General features: G+C 40.7%; 1 protein-coding gene and 1 long non-coding RNA gene across 2 annotated transcripts; both read left to right on the forward strand.

The window, feature by feature from the left end:
• Positions 1-6,081: 6,081 nt before the first annotated feature.
• On the forward strand, positions 6,082-8,076 carry LOC139814461 (uncharacterized). The gene is made up of 2 exons (XR_011732464.1): positions 6,082-7,047; positions 7,935-8,076. It is a non-coding gene; the product is annotated as an uncharacterized lncRNA (long non-coding RNA).
• A 169-nt stretch (positions 8,077-8,245) lies between these two features.
• On the forward strand, positions 8,246-13,344 carry LOC139814460 (uncharacterized). Its single transcript, XM_071780723.1, has 3 exons — positions 8,246-8,460; positions 9,186-9,436; positions 13,084-13,344. Exons 1-2 carry the CDS (start codon positions 8,302-8,304, stop codon positions 9,432-9,434), a joined length of 408 nt encoding a protein of 135 aa, XP_071636824.1. The 5' UTR covers positions 8,246-8,301; the 3' UTR covers positions 9,435-9,436; positions 13,084-13,344.
• The last annotated feature ends 9,386 nt before the right edge of the window (positions 13,345-22,730 follow it).

Below are 22,730 nucleotides of genomic sequence, written 5' to 3' on the forward strand. Positions count from 1 at the left end.
TTATTTAAAAAGTTATTTTACAACTCGCATACGCGCCCGATCTTTGAATCGCATCGATACACGACTTGGAAGGTTCTGTTCCGCTAGGGACGCGCAACAGTCGCTACCCATGACACGGAGAAAAAGTTACGGTTGCTACAACAGAATAATGCTGTTAATTTTCGCCCATCCATACAAAAGGGTTATGGAAACCATAGTACTCTGGAAGTGACCTATGGTTTCCATATAGTTTCCATATGGTTGCCCTAACCTTAGTGAGGGTAGCTACTATATGGATGTTGCAACCATAATATATGGATGTTACAACCATAATGAACAAATATTCACCCGACAAAATAAAATTATTTATTTCGAAATTTTATTACTATTTTTTAACTAAATTTGTTTCTTAAGATGCAGTCTATGATTATAACTATTTTCTCGTATTTAAAAACACATATAAAAACACACTTACCTTGGTGGGATTCGAACTCGGGACCTCTGGATCGTGAGCCAACTGCCTTACGTGGTAGACCACTTCTTAATTTAATGTTAGTGTTATATTTAGTCTACATATGTCAACCAGCGCAAATATATAATTTTTCAAAAATCATCTTAAGAAACAAATTCAGTTTAAAAAAAGTAATAAAATTTTGAAATAAATAATTTTTTTATATATGATATAATATTTCTTATACTGTCGGGTGAATGTCAGAAACCAGTGTCGGCTCATTACGAAATTTTGTGTTCGTAAATATATTTATGAAAAAAGTATATTTATAAAGGCCTATCTACATAAGACGCAGAACGCGAGTCGCAAGACACACGCACAGTCTACATGTCAATCTAACCTCTATACACAAAGAGGTTAGATTGACATGTAGACTGTGTGTGTGCTTGCGACTCGCGTTCTGCGTCTTATGTAGATAGGCCTTAAAGTTAAAACATCCTTATCAAATCCACTTTATTCTATGCAGAAATTCTTTTGCGCGCGCAATGGAACTAAACTCTCAATCATGCAGTGATTCAGTGCTGTACCGTGCAGCTATATCTTATGGATCTCTCAACCATAATAATTGTGCTGCAGACCACATAAGAGGGATAGCAATAATTCTTTGGTTGAGGTAACCATATACGAGGGTATTATAACCGAATGTTACGTATCGTAAGAACTACGGTTATGACAACTGTATAAATGGGCATATCTTAACAGCAACATTGAATGTAATATCAATTTAACTTGAATTTACATCCATTTCTCTTTTAATCATAGAGAACATTGTTGTAACAACCGTAACAATTTTCTCCGTGGACGAATATAGGTATAGGTGTTTTTTTTCAATAAGATAAATATTACAGGTATAAGTTCCTAATATATAAATAAGTAGATTTTTGATAATGTTTACATACATACGGTGTTTTGCTTATGTAAGATCTACTGTTTCTTTATGTACAAGTTATATATATTACTGTACTGTACTGTTACTGTGTCTATATATAGACACAGGTACAGTATAATATGCACATTAAATATGCATCACGCGTGCCTTTTTTCAAATAAGATATAGACATCAAAGTCCTTAATATATATATATATATATACATAAGTAGATTTGATAATATGTTGTTTATATGCAACTATGTTTCGCTTATGTAAGATCTGTTTCTTTATGTACAAGTCTTATGAATAATACTTTCATTATATTGTAAATAATGTGAAATATGGATTTATATTAATTATATTATATACTATATGATAAAAGTTTATTGTTATCTGAAATATGGATGTACACAATATAAAGTTAATAATTGTATTATCTAAAATTATTTAGTACGCGCAGGTAACAATCAACTAGTATATTTTATAATATAAAATTGATATAATATATATTATATTAATTATAATTATATCAATTTTATATTATAAAATATACTAGTTGATTGTTAACTGTGTACTCATAATTTTAGATAACACAATTAACTTTATATTGTGTACATACATATTTCAGATAACAATAAACTTTTATCATTTATTGTTCACCTATCCCTGTCCTATATATTCCATAAATAAGATATCTTTTGGACATCATTTATTCGTGCCGTTTAGATGCCATTTTGTTAATCTTTTGGACATCTATAAGACATCTGTTGAATGACGGCCATTTCTGTAAAGCATTTTGGTAGAGCAATTCGGTAACTTTACGTTGACCTATTGGCAGCTGATACAGGTTGACCATGTGTTGCCAATTTGGTAAACGCTATAAGTTGCCTTACAGTTAGCGTACGGACATCGACAGTTAGCGTATGGACATCCATACGTGCCGTTTATGTAGACATAAGACACAATTTTGTTGTCAAAGAGGAATCTTTTTAGCCAATTAAAAAGTCATCCCAGTTCTTTTTTGGTTAGCTTTTCAATATCTTTGGCGTATTATTTTGCTACCTGGGAAACTTTGCTCTGATTGGTCAAATTTCAATCCAATCTCAATCCCAATCCGTAGTCTGATACGGGCATTACAGGTATTAGGAATGTTCACTGAAAACTCGGGGCAGATGGCGCCATGGCGTTCTGTCCTGTCATGGCGGCGTCACTAACACCCCAGATAGCCAAGTCTGTCGAAAACAGATTTTGTAAAATCTTGCTACAAATGTTGTTGACAAGAAGGATACAAATTTAATACAGAATTTGATTTAACAAATAATGTCGACAAAATGCTAGCAAATATGTAACAAAATTTGTTGACATAATTAGATAGCAAATTGCCAACAAAATACGGGCAAATGTGGCCATGTAACCAGACATCAAATTGGCAGCAAAAACCGAGCAAAATTTGCGTCGAGCACTCTGACGATAAATTGGCGACAAAAACCGAGCAAGATCTGTGCAGCGCTATCTGATAACACATTAGCGACAAAATATGCGCAAGGTCTGCGCAGCGCTGTCTAATGATAAATTGGTGCAAAAATCGAGCAAGGTCTGCACAGTGCTGCCTAACGACAAATTGGTGGCAAAAATCGAGCAAGCTTTGTATAGTGTTGTCTGATGACAAATTAGCGGCAAAAACCGAGCAAGACCTATCACAATTTAACGATATATTATTAATTATATATTTTTTAATTCTTATATATATATATATATATATATATAATGCTAGAACAATAAAAAAATTACTGAATATAAAGTATTTTTGAATACTTTTATGCTCATTATACACTGTTTTTCGTTAAACGCATAAAATTAAATGAACACTGAACAGATTAAATAATGAGCACGCGCGGTCATATAGACTAGCTATAATAACATGGCTATTACACAAAATCCGGTTTAATAACTATATATACTGTATATTATCCAATCCAAAATTTTTGCAGCTCCACCGCCACTCTCGATCAGTTTTTGTTTACTCAGCGCCAGTAGTTTTTTAGCTCTTCCCCTGGTCTGCTGTTTTAAAAATTATATTCGTATATTTAATTCAAAATTTTATTACTCTTTTTAAACTGAATTTGTTTCTTAAGATGATTTTTGAAAAATTATATATTTGCGCTGGTTATGACATATGTAGACTATATATAACATTTAAGGTAAATGTCCCCATGGCCGACCATGTTCCCTCTACCGACTTTTTTGACGTGAAACGCCTTTGTTTACGAGGCTGCTGATTCAACAACACGTTCATTAGTGCAGTGGAAAAATTCAGGAATTCGTGCAGTACAAAAGAATTATAACGTGCAGAGTAAGTACAATAGTTAAATATATTTTTTTTCGCATTTCTTGCCGCACGTCACCATCCACGCGTATTCTTAAGAGTGAGGTTAGGAATTGTCGGTCGCCTAAATAGTCCGTATTTCGTTCAAAATCCTTTTTTAAGGAATAATCCGAGCGCTAAATGGTTTGTTACAATTTGATTGCCATATTCGAAAAAAAAAATTAGTCAAAAACTCATTTTTTTTATTTATTCGATGGTCGAGGTTAGACACAGCAAAACGCCTGCATGTCCCCAGTACCATACACGTAAACGTCAGTATCATCGAAGCTGCGGAAGCCGACGGCTGCGGTGAGGTTATCCGCTTAGAGGCAGTACTATGTGGGATCTCGGTAGTCGCGGCGCCGTGGTGTTGAGTGTGACGTGTGGGTGCGTGCTGATATACAACGCCTGCTCGTCAACGACAGTCTGCTGTCGCCGCACGCGTATCACGTTCTCGGTTACCTGCGGGAGGCGATTCACGAGCTCGGCGCGGCCCTCCGTGTCGTCCACGTCCACGGTACCGGTTACGTGCGTAAGCTCTGGCACAGTGCGAGCCGTTGTTACCACGAGCGTTTCCCTCCGTTCAGGATGGACAGGCGACGCGCGAGCAATTATCAGCTCAGCAGCGACTCGTACGCTGCCAAGCGCGGAGAGTCGCCGTCGTTACCGTCATCGCCATCGTCGTCGTCGTCGTCCAGGTTTGGCTTGATAAAAATACCTTTTCATGACTTATGTGTATTTTTCATGTTTATCATTGATTTATGTTCATTTTTATGTTTACTTTTCGGTTGAAACCTCCGCCTCGCATGCTCTGAAAAAAGGTAATCGGTAATGGGGACATGCCCGGTCGGAATTGGACACAGCTGGTCGGTAGAGAGGGCACGCACTAGTGCGCCTTTATTCTTCTCTATCTAGAAAAATACTTGACGGAATGGATTGAGCCTACAATTTTTGGAAAGTGCATGGATGAAGCTATCCACCAGTATGAAACTCTTTATCGAATTTATTTTTGTCACGCTTGACAACGCCATTCTTTTGTTGGGTCGGCCTTATAGGTGTCGGCCATAGGGACATTTACCTTACATTACATTAAGAAGTAGTCTACCACGTAAGGCAGTTGGCTCACGATCCCGAGGTCCCGAGGTCCCGAGTTTGAATCCCACCAAGGTAAGTGTGTTTTTCAAATACGAAAAAATATTTATAATCATAGACTGCATCTTAAGAAACAAATTTAGTTAAAAAATAATAATAAAATTTCGAAATAAATATAATTTTTTAATTTTTTTTTGACAGTTTTGCGCATTCCTTGCACGGTTTTTGAGGACAATTTGTCGTCGGACAGCGCTACGCAAAGCTTGCTCGGTTTTTGCCGATTATTTGTCGTCAGACAGCGCTACGCAAAGCTTGCTCGGTGTTTGTCGACAATTTGTTGGTAGACAACGTTAGACAAAGCTTGCTCGGTTTTTGCTGCCAATTTGCTGTCTGGTTATGTACACAGGCTTTGCTAACAAAACACGAGGTTAAAGATGACACAGATGGCACCGGATTTGACACCAATCTTTGAACGAATTTGATGCCATCTTGGCGACAATTTGTTATCAAATTGCTTACTGGGTACATGGTGTGCTCAGAACTCGTAAACCACGCCCCTTTTCAACGTGATTGTCACCGAAAAACACAGGGTGGGCAACTGTGAGAAACAAAATGTTTAGCGTTGGAAGTTTGGCACTACTGTACTAGTAGCGTCTATCTTGCACGTGAATCGAGGTGTGTATCTCGTACTTCTCTGTCGTCGTCTGTCTCTTTCAGGCAAAGTGTCTGTGTGTATTTTCAACCTCCACTTACTAGATAACGTTTGTTTAATTTTGAAAATTGATTTGAGGAGCTTGGAGAACGCTAAAATGGTGCGGTGTATTGTAAAAAATTGTAAAAACACCAATACAACATGTACTCCGGCGGAAGTCAGTTTCCACAAAATACCGGAAAACCAAATCATGCGTGAAGGATATATGGTACAAAAATATCGGAGAAGTTGTCCTTCCTTCCAATACGGTGAACGGTAAGTCTTAATAATAATAAATATAATGCTAATTAATAAACTGTATAGCATAGACATTTACATATAATAATATATGTAAATGTCTATGCTTATTTGAAGTAAATTAAAGGTGATGTTCATACATCAACAAAATACATTACGATTTTTTGTTATTACAGCAAGAATTTGTTCAATGCACTTTACGCCAGAGTCATTTGTTCAGCCGAAGAGAAAGAGAGCTGCGGCAGAAAAGATTTCAAAAAGGCGGAGTTTTTTACCATCCACTGTACCTACATTATATCTGCTGCCATTAAATGAACAGTAAGTTAAGAAGGAAAAATCAATATAGTCCTTTTTTAACCATAGCTCTATATCGTTAATAATATATAGTGCTATAATATATTATTTATGAATTATTAGACGAAATATAACAATCATTTTCATTGCTCTGATATTTATTAAAATTACAAAGCTAGCAATTGTAGTCTTTCTGTAGTATGTATATGAAATTACAATAACTTTTTTCTTCTTTTAGAGCATCTCGTGAAGAAGATAATATGAAGGTGATAAGGCGGGAGTTTCATTTGGTTTGCCCATCCACGAGCACTAATATTCCGATACGATCTTTGACCCCAGTACCATCCCCCGCAGGAGTCACTAAGCACTTACAAGATTTGGATCTGTTGATGATAGACTCAACGAGTTGCCATGAAACATTAACATCAGTATCTACTAGGTATGTATTAAAATACAAGTGTACCACATTTGGAGGATATATCTTGTATTCAAGTTATTTTTTTTCCACAATAAGTAATGTAATTCCTACAGTTGTGTAATATACATTCGACTCAAGTGAGCCATTTAAAGATATGAGAAGCTGGGCTTTGAACGAGCGATGTGCTCCCGCCCTTCTAGAGGGCAGCTCCCGTGTGGCGCGAGCCTCGGGGCGCCACGCTTACGTGCGGTCATTGTCTGCGTTGCGGTCGTCTCGGTCGTGTGCAGAAGAGCTCGTAGTGTCGTAGAGTCAAGACGTGTTTAAGTGTACAGAGGACAAATATATATATAGAGTATTCGAGAAATCCTTGTGTTTTCCTGTTCACCCCGCCAAGCATACAGTCGCCGTTACCGAATAGCCTACAGGTTATGGGCCCAGGGCACGATTCCCCTGCGTGAAGAACGAAGCACGAAAACATCTAGTTGAACGTGTAACGCGAAGTGTGTGAGACGCCGGCGAAGGGCATCGGGAAGACGAAAAGCATTTAGAAGAATCTAGAAGATTAGAGGGTAAGTAAATAATATTCCTCGTTGCTGACGAGCAAAACGAGAGAATTCTCAGCAAATAAGAACGTTCGTTCGATAAATGCTGCTAGAAGGAGATAGATGTTTTTGCCTTCTTCTTGAGAGATAGAAATAGAGGCAACAGTGACAATAAGAGAATTAGAGATAGATGTATAAAGAGATAGATGTGTGAGATATAAAGAGATAGATGTGTGAGATAGAAAGAGATAGATGTGTGAGATAGAAAGAGATAGATATATGCCGCTTGGTAACAAGCTGGCGGGAAAAGCGATGTGCCTGTGCAAGTCCGATCGTGAACGGCGAGAGTCATTTTTTTGGCGCGCGAAAGTCCGATCGTGAAAAGTGAGTCATTATTTTGGCGCGAGGGACGCGTTGCCGGGCACGCGCTGACGCATGATCGATTTGAAAAACATAGCATCGATGCGACGCCATAACACACATATATATATATATATATACAGGCATGTGTATGGAATAAATTTTCAAAATCGACATGTATCGGGTCGGTAATTGAGCATGACTAGCTGTGCGGTGTAGCTTGATTACTGTACAGGGAGGCCGCGTAAATTTGTATGGGCCCCGTGCGCGTGCGTGATCAACCCGAGCTCCCATAGATCTTTTCAGCAGTGCTGGAGATCGTAACGGACAGTGGTGTGCGCGTGCGGATAGCCCTGCAGAGGCGCGTGGTTTTCTCGCTTTGGGGTTATTGTGAATTGCAGTGCGTTCTATATAGCCTCATAAGCATTAAATTTTTATCGCTGAAAGAGATCTAGTGATAGAAATTGTAAATTATTATCGGTCAATATGAATGTTGGTTTATCTTGTCAAAAGAGGAATGCTAATGTTCAATTGACATTTAAATCCCGATTTAGATGGAAGAAGATAAGACGAAAAATCTTCCGATGGATGAGGAAGAAAACCAGGATTCACTGGTTGACTACGATAGTGACAGCAGCGTGGTCACAGTGGTAGAGAGAGAGAGAGGTAGTGATAAAACAATAAATAAAGATGAAGGTAAGAGAGTATTTTTTTTGAAATAAAACAATCAAGAAGGATAATATACTTGTGTATTCAGAGATAGAGTAATTTAAAAATTTTGTTTAGAAGAAAAAGAGAACAAGAAGGAGACTGAAGCAAAGGGTGCAATCCCGAAACGTGGCAAACCAAAAATAATAGAAAAACATAGATGTAAATAGAGAATGGGCTGAAAATCGTCCTGTACTACCTATAGGGACAAAGATGCTTTACGAGAAACAAGAAAAGATGGTTGATAAAATGGAATCGGTAGTGAAGATGTTGGACAAGGTTATGACCCAAGCAACCTCCATGATGGAAAACATGGTAGAAGTCGCCCACGTAAATTTAGAGAAAGAGAAACTAAAGATTAGACGTTTAGAGGTAAATAAACAGAATACACAAAGTAAAGTAGAAAACGGTATACAAACGGTTAAAGAATCAGAAGTAGAGCCTAAAAAGAAAAAGTTAGATGAAACAATCTGTTCAGTCGAGAAAAATAGAAGTTTAGAGACAATTAAGAGTGCTTTAGAGATAGAATTAAACAGTCAAAGGTTGCATATTAGAAGAGAATATAAGCTGACGCAAAAATCCAATTTTGATCTTTGGATGGATTATTTAAAATTCGAATTAATGAATAACGATTTATTAGATGTAATAGATTCAAACATTGAAAGTCCAGAAAATCTTTCCGAATTAAAAGTTGCTAAGAGAAAAAGTCTAGTTAGAGATATAATAATCAATCATTTAGATGAAAATTATCATAAAAGGATTTTACATGAGAAAGATCCAAAAGAAATTTTGAAGAAATTAAGAGGTTATAAAAAGAGTGAAGTAAACGTTACTCATGCATCGTACGAACTAAACTCTATCAAATTAAAATGAGAAAAGACGAAAAAGTAAGTGATTTTTGCGAACGCTTTGATTCAATAATTAGAGAATATGAATCATGCGAAGATGCGGTACCTCTCACAGAACAAGAAATGAGATCTGCATTGTATCAAGCTGTGTCAATTAATGTGCCGGAACTGAGGAATGTAGATTTAATTAGAAGACAAACTAATCTTAAAGAAATGAATGTAGATGAAATAAAATCTTTCATGATGCAGTTAGAGGCAGAGACTAAGAGTGAAGTTAGAGAGAAGCTAGAGAAATCAGAAGTTAGAGTGCAGAGGGCTACCGCAGAAGAGCACAAAGAAGTAAAGTGCTACCGATGCAACAAATTGGGTCACATGGCGAAGGACTGCCCACTAGCGGGATCAGAGGCCTGGTTCTGTTATTACTGCCAGGAGATTAGAGGACACAAGGGTGATAGCTGTCCTAATGCCGGAGCCCAGACGAACAGATTTAGAGGATAAAGGTATACAAATAAAACCGTTAATAAAAATATAAAGAAAAAGGGTAGATTTGCGCAAAGAGGAACAAAAAGAGTAGATAATAAAGGGAAAGTAACCAAAATACAACCAGCCAAGAAAACTATACCATCGCAAACAGCAATTGAAGGCAAACCAAAAGAAGGTAAATTATGCATGGCTAAAGTAATAGAAGATAGAGATAGTTCAAAAGAACTAGTCAATTTTATTGTAGATTCGGGTGCAACAGATCACATTGTGAATAAGAATATAATTTTGTCAAACTTTGAAAAATGTAATAATAGAGTTATTAAATGCGCGAATAAGAATGAGCTTGCAGACATTTCAATAGATGGTAAAGGAGATCTTTTGTTGTTAACAAATGAGAAAGAAAAGAAAGTCATTAAATTAACAAATGTAATTGCAACGAAGGAAGTATCCGAAAATTTACTATCTTTAAGAAAGCTGGCTGATGCAGGGTTCAGTATTTATTTAGATGATAAAGTATTTAAAGTTCACAATAAACTAACAAATAAAATTGTTTTTGAAGGAATTTATGAGAAACCAAATTGGATTATGCAATTTGAGGTTAAAAACAATAATATAGAAGACAATGAAAGTATAGAATGTGCTGTGTATAGATGTAGAGCAGAAATTGTTCCACATTGTGAGTTTCCTGAACAATCGCAAGCAAACATTCAGACCAGTGAATTATCAATTTCGGAGGGAGAATTAGACGAAAGAGACAATGTTGGCTCTGCGATTGGGAGGGAGAATGAAGGAGAACTCACAAATGTGAACGAAAATATAGAAGACAATAATGCTGAACTCGATCAAGTCATTAAGTTAGAAGATATACAAACATTAGAGAATATAGAAGAAATGTGTGAAAGCTCAGTAATTGAAAAAGTAAAGAAATTAGAGAAAATAAATGAGGCGATGTTATGGCATGTTAGATTAGGTCATGCGTCGTTAAACTATTTAAGACAGCTACAAAAAGTAGAAAAGAGATTAGAGACAGTTAAGTTTGATAACTCCATATTAGAGTGTGAAGTCTGTATAATGGCAAAGATGGCAAAATTGCCGTTTAAAGAAAACAGAAATAGAGCACAGAGACCACTACAAGTGATACATACGGATATCATGGGTCCAATAAAACCTACATCTTATCCAGGAAGAAAGAGGTTTATAATAACCTTTATAGACGATTATTCTAGATTAGCGAAAGCTTACTCCTTGAAGACGAAAGATGAATCGGGAGAGGCTCTAGAGAAATACCTAATATCCGCCAGAAATCTACTAGGAAAAGAAGAAAAGCTATGCTATGTGAAATCAGATCAAGGCAAAGAATTTACGGGAGGTGCTTTTAAAGAAGTGTTAAAAAGAGAAAATATAGAAGCCATATATGCACCACCGTACACTCCGGAACATAATGGAGTTGCAGAAAGGTTCAACAGAACGATGCAAGAGAAAATAAGAACATATATGTTTGACTCGGGATTACCAAAGAGTATGTGGGGTTGGCAGTTGACGCTGCTGTGCATGCGTACAACAGATCTCCACATAAGACTATAGAGTATGAGATCCTCTTGAAGAAGTTCTCATCAGAAACAAGTTGTCATTTCGAGCAAATAAAGAGATTTGGATGCATTGGATATGCAAGAGTACCAAAGCCTACGTCGAAATTTGACAAGAGAGCTATTAGAGGTGTGTTGGTAGGATATACTGACACTGGATACATACTCTGGCATCCAAGCACAAGAAAATTTATAGAGTCCCGACACATTAGATTTAATGAAAAGGTAACATATAAAAATGTATATCAAAACAGTCAAATAGAAGAAGAAAAAGACTTAGATGAAAATTGGATGAAAGAATTTGTAGAGGATGAGGAAAAGGGAGAACAAAAACTAGAGATTCCTGAGAAAAGGAAAAGAGGTAGACCGAGAAAACAAACAACACAACTAGACGAACAGAAGCAGAAGGACGCACGAAAGGAAAGTGAAGCTCCAATGATAGAAGTAAAACTAAAAGAAAACTAGAAGATAATGGAGACACTGATGTGCGGAGAAAAATAGAAGATGTTAGCTTTGCTAATTATATTAATGTGAAAAACATTCAACGGAATATAGAGAATGAAGATGAATTACATCAATGCCTTATGGCATCGTTAAATAGAGAGCCTGTTACTTATGAAGAAGCTATATCAAGTAACGAAAAAGAGAATTGGAAAATTGCAGTCAAAGAGGAACTTGAATCTATGTATGCTAATCAAGTGTGGGAACTTGTCGATAGACCATTAGAGAAATTAGATGGAAGACGACCTAATATAATAGATTCAAGATGGGTATTTAAGAGGAAATTAGAAGCAGATGGATCAACCAGATATAAAGCGAGACTGGTGATAAGAGGATGTAAAGACAAAAATGTGTATGATCTAAAAGAGACATATGCACCGGTTTCAAGACTGTCACTGGTTAGATCTATATTAGCAATAATAAATAAATATAACTTATACGCTAGTCAGCTAGATGTTAAGACTGCGTTTTTAAATGGAGTTCTAGAAGAAAAAGATGAAATATATATGGAAATTCCAGAGGGAGTAGAACTGGATGAAAACACCAAGAAGACTAAGGTGTGTAGATTGAATAGAGCTTTATACGGATTGAAGATAAGTCCGAAAAGAGGGAATAAGAGATTTTCAGAAGAGGCTAAGAAACTTGGATTAGAGAACGACCTACATGAGCCATGCCTGTTCACGTGGAGGAAAGAAGGCAAAATAGTGATCGTATTACTTTATGTAGATGATATGTTGGTTGCAAGTAATGATCAGAAAATTAGAAGAAAAGAGTATTAGAGAAGAAACTAAAAGAGTACCTTATAGAGAAGCTATAGGAAGCTTAATGTATCTGGCAAATGCTACACGACCTGATATAGCCTTTGCAGTAAACTATTTAGCAAGAAGACAATTAAAGCCCACGGAAGAAGACTGGCAAGATGTAAAAAGAGTCTTCAGATATCTTAGAGGAACTGCAAATAGAGGATTGATGTTTAAAGGTAAAACAGATGAGTTAGAGTCGCTGACAGACGCTAGTTTCAGAGATTGCATTGATTCTACATCCACTGGAGGATATATAATCAAAATATTTGGAGATGTGATAGCATGGAGAAGTCATAAACAGACATATGTCACACTCTCTACCTGTCAAGCAGAGTATCTAGCAATGAGTGAGGCCTGTCAAGAAGTAATCTCATTAGACAAGTCGCTCAGATATGTTGTTGGAAAAACATTCTTGCCTGCAACAATCTGGTGTGATAACAGAGCAGCAGGAAACTGCACTAAGAAGGATGGAAGTCACAAACTTAAAATGTTTGATGATAACTTAGAAGAAATAAAGAAAAACTTAGAAGAAAGAGAAGAAACTGGAAACAGAAAACATATGGCTGACACTCATGGAGACTTTATCAAGCAGTGTGTTGATCAAGGGAAGGTGAAAGTCGAATGGATTGAGACCAAAGAGAACTTGGCAGACATTATGACGAAACCTTTACCTTTAGAAGCATTTGCATATCTAAGAGACAATATAATGAATGTAGAGTTTGAACAGAGTTAGAGATCAATTTTACTCGATAACTGATTTTTGATATGTTACAGATAAAGAAGAAAATTAGACGAACACGGATCGCTCGCACAAAGGGAGGGAGTATGAGAAGCTGGGCTTTGAACGAGCGATGTGCTCCCGCCCTTCTAGAGGGCAGCTCCCGTGTGGCGCGAGCCTCGGGGCGCCACGCTTACGTGCGGTCATTGTCTGCGTTGCGGTCGTCTCGGTCGTGTGCAGAAGAGCTCGTAGTGTCGTAGAGTCAAGACGTGTTTAAGTGTACAGAGGACAAATATATATATAGAGTATTCGAGAAATCCTTGTGTTTTCCTGTTCACCCCGCCAAGCATACAGTCGCCGTTACCGAATAGCCTACAAAAGATATTTCGATTCTTTTGAAATTTTCCCATACGTCATCACTATAAGTTTGGTGTACATTAATTGTAACATTATTTTCTATATGTTTTTTTCAGTAATCGTTGCCAGGAACCAACCAACAGTGACAAAGATGTTCAGGAAGTATCCTCTACGAACTGTAGTTTTCCAGCAAGGTTGGTAAAATTTATTCGTGAGGTAACATACTCGTACGCATAGATGGAAAATTTTTAACAAATTTTTCAGCAAGTCCATTTTAATGCGTTGCACAACGATTTGTTTATATCTGTTAATTCTTGTTTAGTTTTAACAATACAATAATTAAGTTTTACAGTGACAAGTTAGGAAATTCTTTAACGACCTTATATATGTACTTATTTTGTAGATCCAAAAAGAAGAAGGTAGTACTACATAAGTGTAGTACACTTTCGTTACGTCGCACAGTAAGATCGAGGAGTAAACGGTTTACTCCGAAGACGAAAGTTCACGAAGCAGCATATAATAGTGAACAAGGAAGTCCACCATTGAAACGTCAACGTCGGTGAGTGAAATACTTTATTGCCTATTTATGGTGCAATATGTAGTAATGATTAATTTGTAATTGCATTGATATTTATTATTTATCACCAGTTTAAAAAAAGTAACTTAAGTTTCCGTTTTAAAAGCATAATAGTTTCAAATGACATGTTGAAAAGTATAATATTCATTTTTGAAGTAATTTAAAGAAATATCTTAATTACGTAAAAATGTTTTCAGATATATGGACGAAAACATTATCAGCAATGTTCCTGGCAACACGGCAAGCAAAGAAGAGGATCCACATAAGACCATTGTGGTTGAAAGCTGACTTAAAACATCACAGATCTCTAGACGAATTTCATGCAAGTTCAGTAGAAAAGTGTATGCAGGAATTGAACAGTCTTGAAATCAAAAATAAATCACTGACATTGCAACTAGCAGAGCGGGAACAGTACGTAAAGACCATTCTTGCTGAAAATATCCAACTGAAGACGTCCATTGTCGAACTTAACGAACAATTAGAAGCGGCGAAACGCGAAAAAGAAGCGGCTCTAACAGTACGTGTTTCTGAAAAGATGAAAGCGGTACTGAACCCCTATTTTACAAAGGGACAAATTCGGTGTTTATTGAAAAATAAAAACTGGATCAGGTGATCAGTTGATGATTACGCTTCGTAATCAGACTTCACGCACCGAACTTCACAGATGGGAATGTTGTTGAGAACACTTCTAAATATGACGATAATAACCTTCAAGAAGAAACAATTTTAACAGAGGAGTTATTCAACAATATTATAAATATAACATCCGAAGACATATTAGACTATTCCGCCCGTGACAAAGGTGACAATTGTACAGAAGACAACTTCGACGTAACGGAACAAGCTGTAGAAATAGAAATTGAAGACTGCAACGAATTATGGAAATTCATGCAAAATAGCTTCCACTCATTGTTACACGAAGAAGAGAAACCGCACGGCTGTGCCAACAGCTCGGACATAGTCTAAATGGCAGGACTGAAATACGTTGCGGGGTATGTAGCCCATCGATTCAGGTTGAAGTACCCATTTCTAGGAGAGGCCACTGGCGATTACACTTACAATTCTAGCCACGATGAATGTGACTGGGTCCAAACAGTCTCGAAAGGGTATCTCATCATTCCGTCAAAGGAATTGATGAAGCTTAGTAAAGTTGTGGAGGATTGTTTTGTATTGGGGACAGTTTCATGGGGACAGTTTCTCAAAAGAAGAGTATGTCGTCAGAAAAGTGGTCACTCTTGTTAAGAGCTCTGGATACAACGCCAATTGGGTACCTGAGGAGGTGTTAAAATGCCTTGTTAGAACTCGCACATACATTCGAGTTAAAGAAATTGGCAAAAAGACACACGCAAGAAAGAAAAAAAAAAGATAAACAATTAAAAAAAATGAACGTTCTTCCGACAAAAAGAAAATTTACATAAATATAAGAAACTTGTTATGTTTTATATGATTAATTGTTACCTTGTCTTTGTGTGTATATTTCAAATTAAACACATTATATATTAAATAAACATTATTATATTCAAGTCTCGTTCTCACGATTAACAATGTAGTACCGGCTTCCATGCCCGGTGGCGCCACAATCTTCAGAGTAACTTTTTTCCCTAGCCCCATGTTTCTATGCTTCTATTCTTCATAACGTTTTTTGTGCTCGAAGGAGTCACAACTCAGAGTGTTTGATCGGGAATTAGAGGAAAGTCTTTTGTGGATAGTATTCTGCCATAATGTTGAAAAGAAGGCTGTGTAACGCGGAATTCGGAAAATGGAATAAGCAAATGAAGAGACTGCGTAAGAAACTGAGAAAGCGCAAACGGAAAAAGACCACCGAAGTGGTTAAGAGGCCTCGACCGCCATTGTGGTTGGCAAGGCACAAGATCTGACGAATGATAAGAAAATCGGTGAGTAATATGGAAAAATGTGCTCGTAAGCGTCTTGGCGGTGAGCCTTCACTAGAGGGAGGACATATCGCACGTTCGGAAGAGAGTAAATCTCTGGGCGATGAGCCTTCACTAGAGGAAGGACATATCGCACGTTCGTAAAAGAAAATCTCGCGGCGATGAGCCTTCACTCGAGGGAGGACAGATCGTACGTACAGCGAGTCAGCTGCTTGTTGTGATTGTCGTTATTCTCCATAACCTCACGGCAGCTGCCGTCACAAGGGAGGAAGCAGACCTTGTGACGAAGGACGCGAGCGAGGAGAGGTCAGATTCCTCTGCGTCAGTACTTGGCGCGTCGGATACTGACGAGGAGGTTAGAATAGACGCAGAAGTTACAGAGGACGGCGCGGTAGATATTGCAGTGAGCCTCAGCAAAGAGAGACTTTACTTAAAGGCAGAGCTGGCTCAGTCGTCGGGAATCGCTCTGTGCTGGTTGCAGAAGAGGCGAACTGGATGCGCTAAGGCTTCTACGAAGGGGACGAAGAGGTCAACGAAGACGAGGAGGAGGAGAGTAAGCTACGCAAGGAAATTATTAAATACATATATTATATATAAGAATAAATATTTTTTCCTTGGCGATGAGCCTTCATTAGAAGGAGGACATATCGCGCGTTCGCAAAAGAGTAAATCTCTGGGCGATGAGCCTTCACTAGAGGAAGGACATATCGCACGTTCGTAAAAGAAAATCTCGCGGCGATGAGCCTTCACTCGAGGGAGGACAGATCGTACGTATAGCGAGTCAGCTGCTTGTGGTGTTTGTGGTTTATCTCCATAAACTTACTGTAACGTTTTGATAACATTTTACTTAAAAGAAAAAAATTACCTCAGATAAAGATCTAAAAATACCATGCAGTCCTCGCAGCAATGCAGCAGCCATTTCAATGTCACGTTTCACGTAACAGTTTCATTTCTTTTTTTCTCATCGTTCATATTGCACTTTTCACAATTCACGCTAGCGGAAAAGTTTCATGATCGACCCCCAGAGATTCTGGTTTACATGGTTTCGGATTTGCATGTCAGGGACTATAAAGAGCAGAGACAAATATTTTGCTCCATTGAAAAAACGCTAGGCTCGGCTCGGTGATGGTAGCCATGGCAAAAGCCATCTCTCTAATCCGCGAGCTGGAAGAGGACAAAGTCTCAAATGCTCTGTTGCATTTTTTTAGGAGAAATGCAGGCAAGCTTTTGGCAGGCTTGAGTTATCAGCAGTCAATAATGACGAAAGCGTTTATCCTGCCAGGTATCGAGGAGGAATACCGGGAACGGTTGAAGAAGTCGTAAAATACGGCCGATTTATTTGGCATTTATTTGGCAAAAACCGTAAAAGTCTTTAGATGAAGTTCAAGAGCTACTCGCAGCAGGCTTAAAAAGGAAACCCAAAAAGATCCTTGCGTTTCAGAGGTACTTTTATTATATAATTCAAACTGAAATTATTGATTAACCTATTGTGTCTCTTGATCCAGTTTACGTCTCGGCCTTGTCAGACGCTGGTTTCAAAGGCACCGCTATTGCAGAGTTTGCAATCTCTCGATGACATCAGAGAGGCAATAAATTAACTCTTGAATTAGAAGCTATCAGGCTTAAAATCGGATTAAATTTTCAGGATTGCTTTGAATTTAAGAAACTTAACGAGTTTACATTGACAAAGCACTTTAAATTGGAAGACGATAATACAGCGAAAAAGCTAATTTCCAAAAAATTGTTTTTTGTTTAAACAAAGTTAGATTTAGAGAATGTCTATTTTCTGATACCAGTAGACGAGAGTCCTTCTAAGTACTTGAGATTTATTTTTCAGGGCCAGTATTTCGGGTTCTTATGTCTACCTTCCTGATTTTAATGTAACCCCTCATGTGTTCACTGAGGTCCTGAGGTCAGTAATAAACCAGCTGAGTAAAAGAGGTTGTTTTTTTCTTCAGTTACATACTTAGACGATATACTGTTCGTTGCGTCATCTAGGCAGTGTGTGGATAATGTAAAGGCCTCGATTGAGCTCTGGAATATTTAGGCTTTATCATAAATTATAACAAGAGCCTGGTACCCAGTCAAAGAGCGAAGTTTCTGGAAGTAACGTACAATTCTGAGACAATAACATTGGAAGTACAGAGGATAAGAAGCAAAAAATATTCGATTCTTTGGAGTTGTAAAAAAAAAAAAAAAAAAGTTAGTCTTAGGCGATGATCGAGTTTTGTCGAATCAGTTAACGCATGTTGTCCAGCAGTTAAATACGGTCGATTATACACTAAAAGATTCAAACGTGTCAGATATTTGAGATTATTAAAAAATGGTAATAACTAAAAAAAAAAAAAAAAAGGAAATCTTGAGCCAGTTTTAAAATGATGAAAGATGAATATTCTGTCTTAAAATTCATATAAAAAAAAACAAAAAAAAAAATTATATATAATAACAAAAAATAAGGCTCGAGGTTTCATTTTTTGACAGGAAAGAAACAAAAATGGCACAGTAACTTTGAGCTTTAAAACTCAAAGCAGCATTGGTTGTTCAAAAAAGCTTTGCTAGGAATTTTAAAAATTGTGAAACACATCTGCATATATACCACGGCTATATCATATGTCAACAAAATGGGGGGGGAGTGCAGCACCCAAATCTGCATAGGGTTGCGAAGGAAATCTGGCAGTGGTGTGAAGTAAGGAATAATTTGTTAATGGTTTCGTACGTTAAGTCCGAAGACAATGTCGAAACTAACAGAGGATCTCGGATAAGAAATATATATACAAGACGGAATTAAAGAGTTACGCCTTCCGTCATGCCGTCAGAGCGTTTTTTGATATCCAAAAATTGATCTGCTTGCCCCTAGAGGTAACACAAAATGCGAAAAGTTCTTTGCTTGGGAAAACGATCCTTACTGGGCTAGCCAACCGTGGTTTCCCTTATTTATGAAACTGTTGAAGGGAAAGCCGTTAATTGTTAATCCTGTGCCTGCTTTACTTTTATCCCCCTTATAGGTCTATTCGGCATCCACTAACAAAGAAGCTGCCCCTGATGGTTGGAGAATTATCAGGAACCCTTCAAAAGAGAAGGATTGCCTAGCTTAATATCTTCGAAGCTTTGCTGATGAAGTCAACTCGTAAGCAGTATGCAGAATTTTTAAGACAATGGTAGTCTTTTGCCTAGATCAAAATCTGGACCCTTATCAACCAGAAAAGAGAAGTTGATTTCATTTAATTTTTTCAAAAAGGGGGCGGCGGCATACGGATCCCGTAACTTGGTAAGATCGGCGATTTCTCTGATCAGCGGAAGCAATATTGCCCAAAATAAAAATATTTCTAGATTTTTTAAGAAAATATTCTTGCTTAACCCTGTGAAACCCAAGTATGATAGAACTTGGGATGTTGATACAGTTTTCAAAAAGTTGAAGGTTTTTCTCTTAAACAAGCTGACTCTTGGTTGCTTGACTGAGCGTCTCGTGTTGCTGCTTGCACTGGATATCGTGCACAGGGCACAAACATTGACCTCAATCAAGTTTTAATTTTTCTAACTTAAACGAAGTTCGGAAAGATACGAAATAGGAATATCGGGTCGAATTAAGACCTACCGTCCAAGATCATACCACTTTTGCTAGTTTGCCAGTTGTTCTGAAAAATCCCAGGTTAGGCTAATGTCAACATTTGACGCTTACATCCAAGCGACATCGCAGTTGAGAGGTAAAGTAGATAATCTCTTTCTGACAGCTAAAAAGCCACTCAGAGCAGCTTTTATAGCAATGATGAATAGAAGAATTAGGGCAGCTATGTCTCGCTGGGGTATAAGTGAGAGATTCACTATTCACTCCACAGAATATGCGGCGAGTTCGATAATAAAAAAAAAAAAAAAAAAAAACTGCTAGTTGGTCGAAAAATTTGTAGGTTTTTTTTATTAAACACTATAATACTGTTATTTTGTAGTAACTGTTGTTTTAACCACGAAATCCTTGGTAACTCTCTCGTGGTGGACCACCTTGGCGTGGTGAGAGGGCTCCCCGTTCGGATCCGACGGGCCATGTCCGGCGTCCTCTGTTCGCAGAGGATGCCGCGGTGGCTCGTTGGTGAGGTGCGGGGTCCAAGAGTCCACTCTTCCTGCCGCCGGTCTTTGGACCGGAGAGGCGGGAAGAACGGGGGTCCGGCAACCTCCTTAAGGGTGCGGTCTCAGGACCGCCCCCGATTTGCCGGTAGGGGAAGGCGACCCCGACTACAAACGCCCGGTCGGCCGGGACCGTTAGGCGGGGGCTTGCCCTTGCCGCCGAGCCAGGGTGGGGATGGGGAGGGGGTCCCGGTTCCCGAGACGGGCAGGGATGCCATCTCGCCGAGGGAAGCCGGAAGGCCCCCCCTTCCTCCTCCATTGCACGCCGGTGCTCCGGCGGGAGGGAGTGGGGGGGCTCCCTTCTTCATCGCGGTCCCCGTACGTGGTGCGGGGACGGGTGAGGAGGAAGCCCACACAGGTGGCTTGCACGCCAGGGGTGTGACCCCACGGCGCTGCCTGTGTGGAGGGTCGTCCCGGGCCGCTCGGACGTATTCCGAGGTCGGGGCCGGGGCGACCTTGGGGGAGAGACCGGCAGGGCCGCTGGGAAGTATTCCCGGGCCTGGGTCCGCCGGTTAGACCGGGGGGCAACCCGGACACACTCCGGGTCAGCGCCCTTGTCCACAGTCGACGGGACGGGGGATGGCTCGAGGGGGCCAGTACATTGGCCTCCGCCGATCGTTCGGCGGGGGCCGCACCCTGGCGACTCTCGAGTTTCCGTAGTCGCTCCCGCCAAGACAGGTGGGGCGACGCTTCGCGAGGCTCGTGGTCTCGCGCCGGGACCCGAGCTCACGGGGGGGGGGGGGGAACGGCTGTCGAAGCCGCCGGGACGTTTCCCGGGTCGGGGTTCGGCAGCTGGGATTGCCGAGGCCGCACTGCCGTGGCAGGGCTCGACGGTCGGCGGAGCTGCGAAGGAAAACGCTAAAAACCCGGGTAGACGGGGCTCGTTAGCCGTGGCGAAGGCAACCCGTCTAGGAGAAGGCCACTCCAAAATTAAACCAATTTATAGCAATCATGATGAGTACAACGAAAGGTGATAAACTTACCGGCCCAGGGGTTTCGGACCCCCAGGGCCCGGCGGAAGAGAGGTATCGTCCCGGCCTTTCCCCGTCGTCATCGTACGCCGGGCTAACTCCAAGGTTGACGGCGGGTCCTGGAGCGGAACGAGCTACCGCCGATGGTAGAGTGGAGTCGGGAGTCACGGGAGACCCTGTGCCCAAAGAAAACAACAAGGGCAAGCTTAGGGGCCCGGTGAGCGCCCGATTGAGGGCGAGCGGTGCAGCGGAAAGAGCGATCGCTCAAACCACCAGCCAGGGTGGAGTCAAAGGGGTAGAGAAGGTAACCGTTTCGTCGTCCTTGGGGGGGAACAGTCCCCTCCTGTCTGACTACGAATCGGAGCCGGAGCACTCGGCGGCGTCGCAAGACGACGTCGCGATCCGAGCGATGAAGAGGACAAGGAACACGTTCCCCTTCACCACGTCGGACTCGGAGCTCGAGTTGGGCACGGGCGGCGACAATAGATCGCACCCGAAGAAAATGAAAGACGAGCGTGTCGCTCCTCTCTTTGGGACAACGGCGGAGGAGTACGCCCACCTCCCGGAAGAGGACGACTGTCAATTGGACGACGAAGACGACGACGACTGCGTCGAAGTGGTCGAAGTTCAGGAGGAGCAATCCCAGTCCCCCGTTAGACTGTCCAAAGAGGAAATCAAGAACGCGCAGGGGATCCTGAAGGAGACCAATGAGAGGCTGACCAAGATAGTCGGCCCCGACGGCGGTGCTTCGCTGAGCATAGCCGAGAAGCGGGACGGACGTGGACGTCCCCCCACTACGGGGGAGTACTACTTGAAACAGCTCAGGGACGCGAGCAATGATCTCATCGCTCAAGCCCAGGAATTGAGGATGCTGAGGGACAACATGATTCCGGCGAATCTGTCCCACAATCGGAAGCTAGCGGAAAAGAAGGCGACAGAGGAATTCAAGTACGCCCCAGCCGCAACCCTTCCCAGTGAGGTGTTCGAGGCCATAAATAACATTGATTTGGTCGCGGACAGGTCTTCGAGACTTAAAGGCGAGTACCGGGCTTTGCTGAACAACGGCGCGGCCCGCATCAAAGCCGCGGTGACGGCTCTCGTCGAGAGATACGAGGCCCCGGAGATGGGCTTGTCGAGAGACGTCGAGATGGAGTCTCTAAGGGAGCGGCTAACCGCTCAAGAGAAGGAGATGGAGACTCTGCGACGCGAGAGGACGCGTACGGAACAAGCGCGGCACGAGGAGCAGACTCGGAACGAGTCCCTTCAGAAGGAGCTGCGCGAACTCCGCTTCGAGATAGAGCGTCTCAAGTCGCAACGAGCCTCCGGGGGAAACATACCGCCACCGTCGTCGTCCAGATCGAGACCGGTTCTCGATAGGAAGGCTAGCAGAAGGCCTCTTCCTCCGGCATTCACCACGTCGTCGGAAATCGAGGACGACGAGGACGTGGAGATGGCCGGGACGTTCGGCGTGGAGATAAACCGCCCGGCTGACGGGGCGGAGGATAAGGACGAGGACAGATGCACGAGGGACGAGGTTCTCGCGGATATCGCGAAGAACGGGATGCCCCCCGCTATCCGTCCGTCGGTACAGGGAGTCAGGCGGATCATCGACCCCGCGATTCCCGCCGCGGGAGCGAAAGGGGGCACTTCCGGCGTAGTAGCCGCCGCCTCGACCATGGAGGACAGGCTGGCGAAAATGCTAGTCTTCTCCATCGAGGAGAAGGTAGAGAAGATGAGCGAGCGACTGATGACGTATGTCAATCAAATGGTCGCCCCGCTCACACCCA

This window comes from Temnothorax longispinosus, chromosome 6, assembly GCF_030848805.1.
Source record: "Temnothorax longispinosus isolate EJ_2023e chromosome 6, Tlon_JGU_v1, whole genome shotgun sequence".
NCBI classification, from domain to species: domain Eukaryota; kingdom Metazoa; phylum Arthropoda; class Insecta; order Hymenoptera; family Formicidae; genus Temnothorax; species Temnothorax longispinosus.

Bases quoted from the DNA above. Each gene is read 5' to 3' on its own strand.
- LOC139814460 (XM_071780723.1), top strand. From the start codon at position 8,302: ATGCTTTACGAGAAACAAGAAAAGATGGTTGATAAAATGGAATCGGTA. The intron at 8,461-9,185 runs GTAAATAAACAG...TTCATGATGCAG, and splicing joins TAAAGATTAGACGTTTAGAG to TTAGAGGCAGAGACTAAGAG.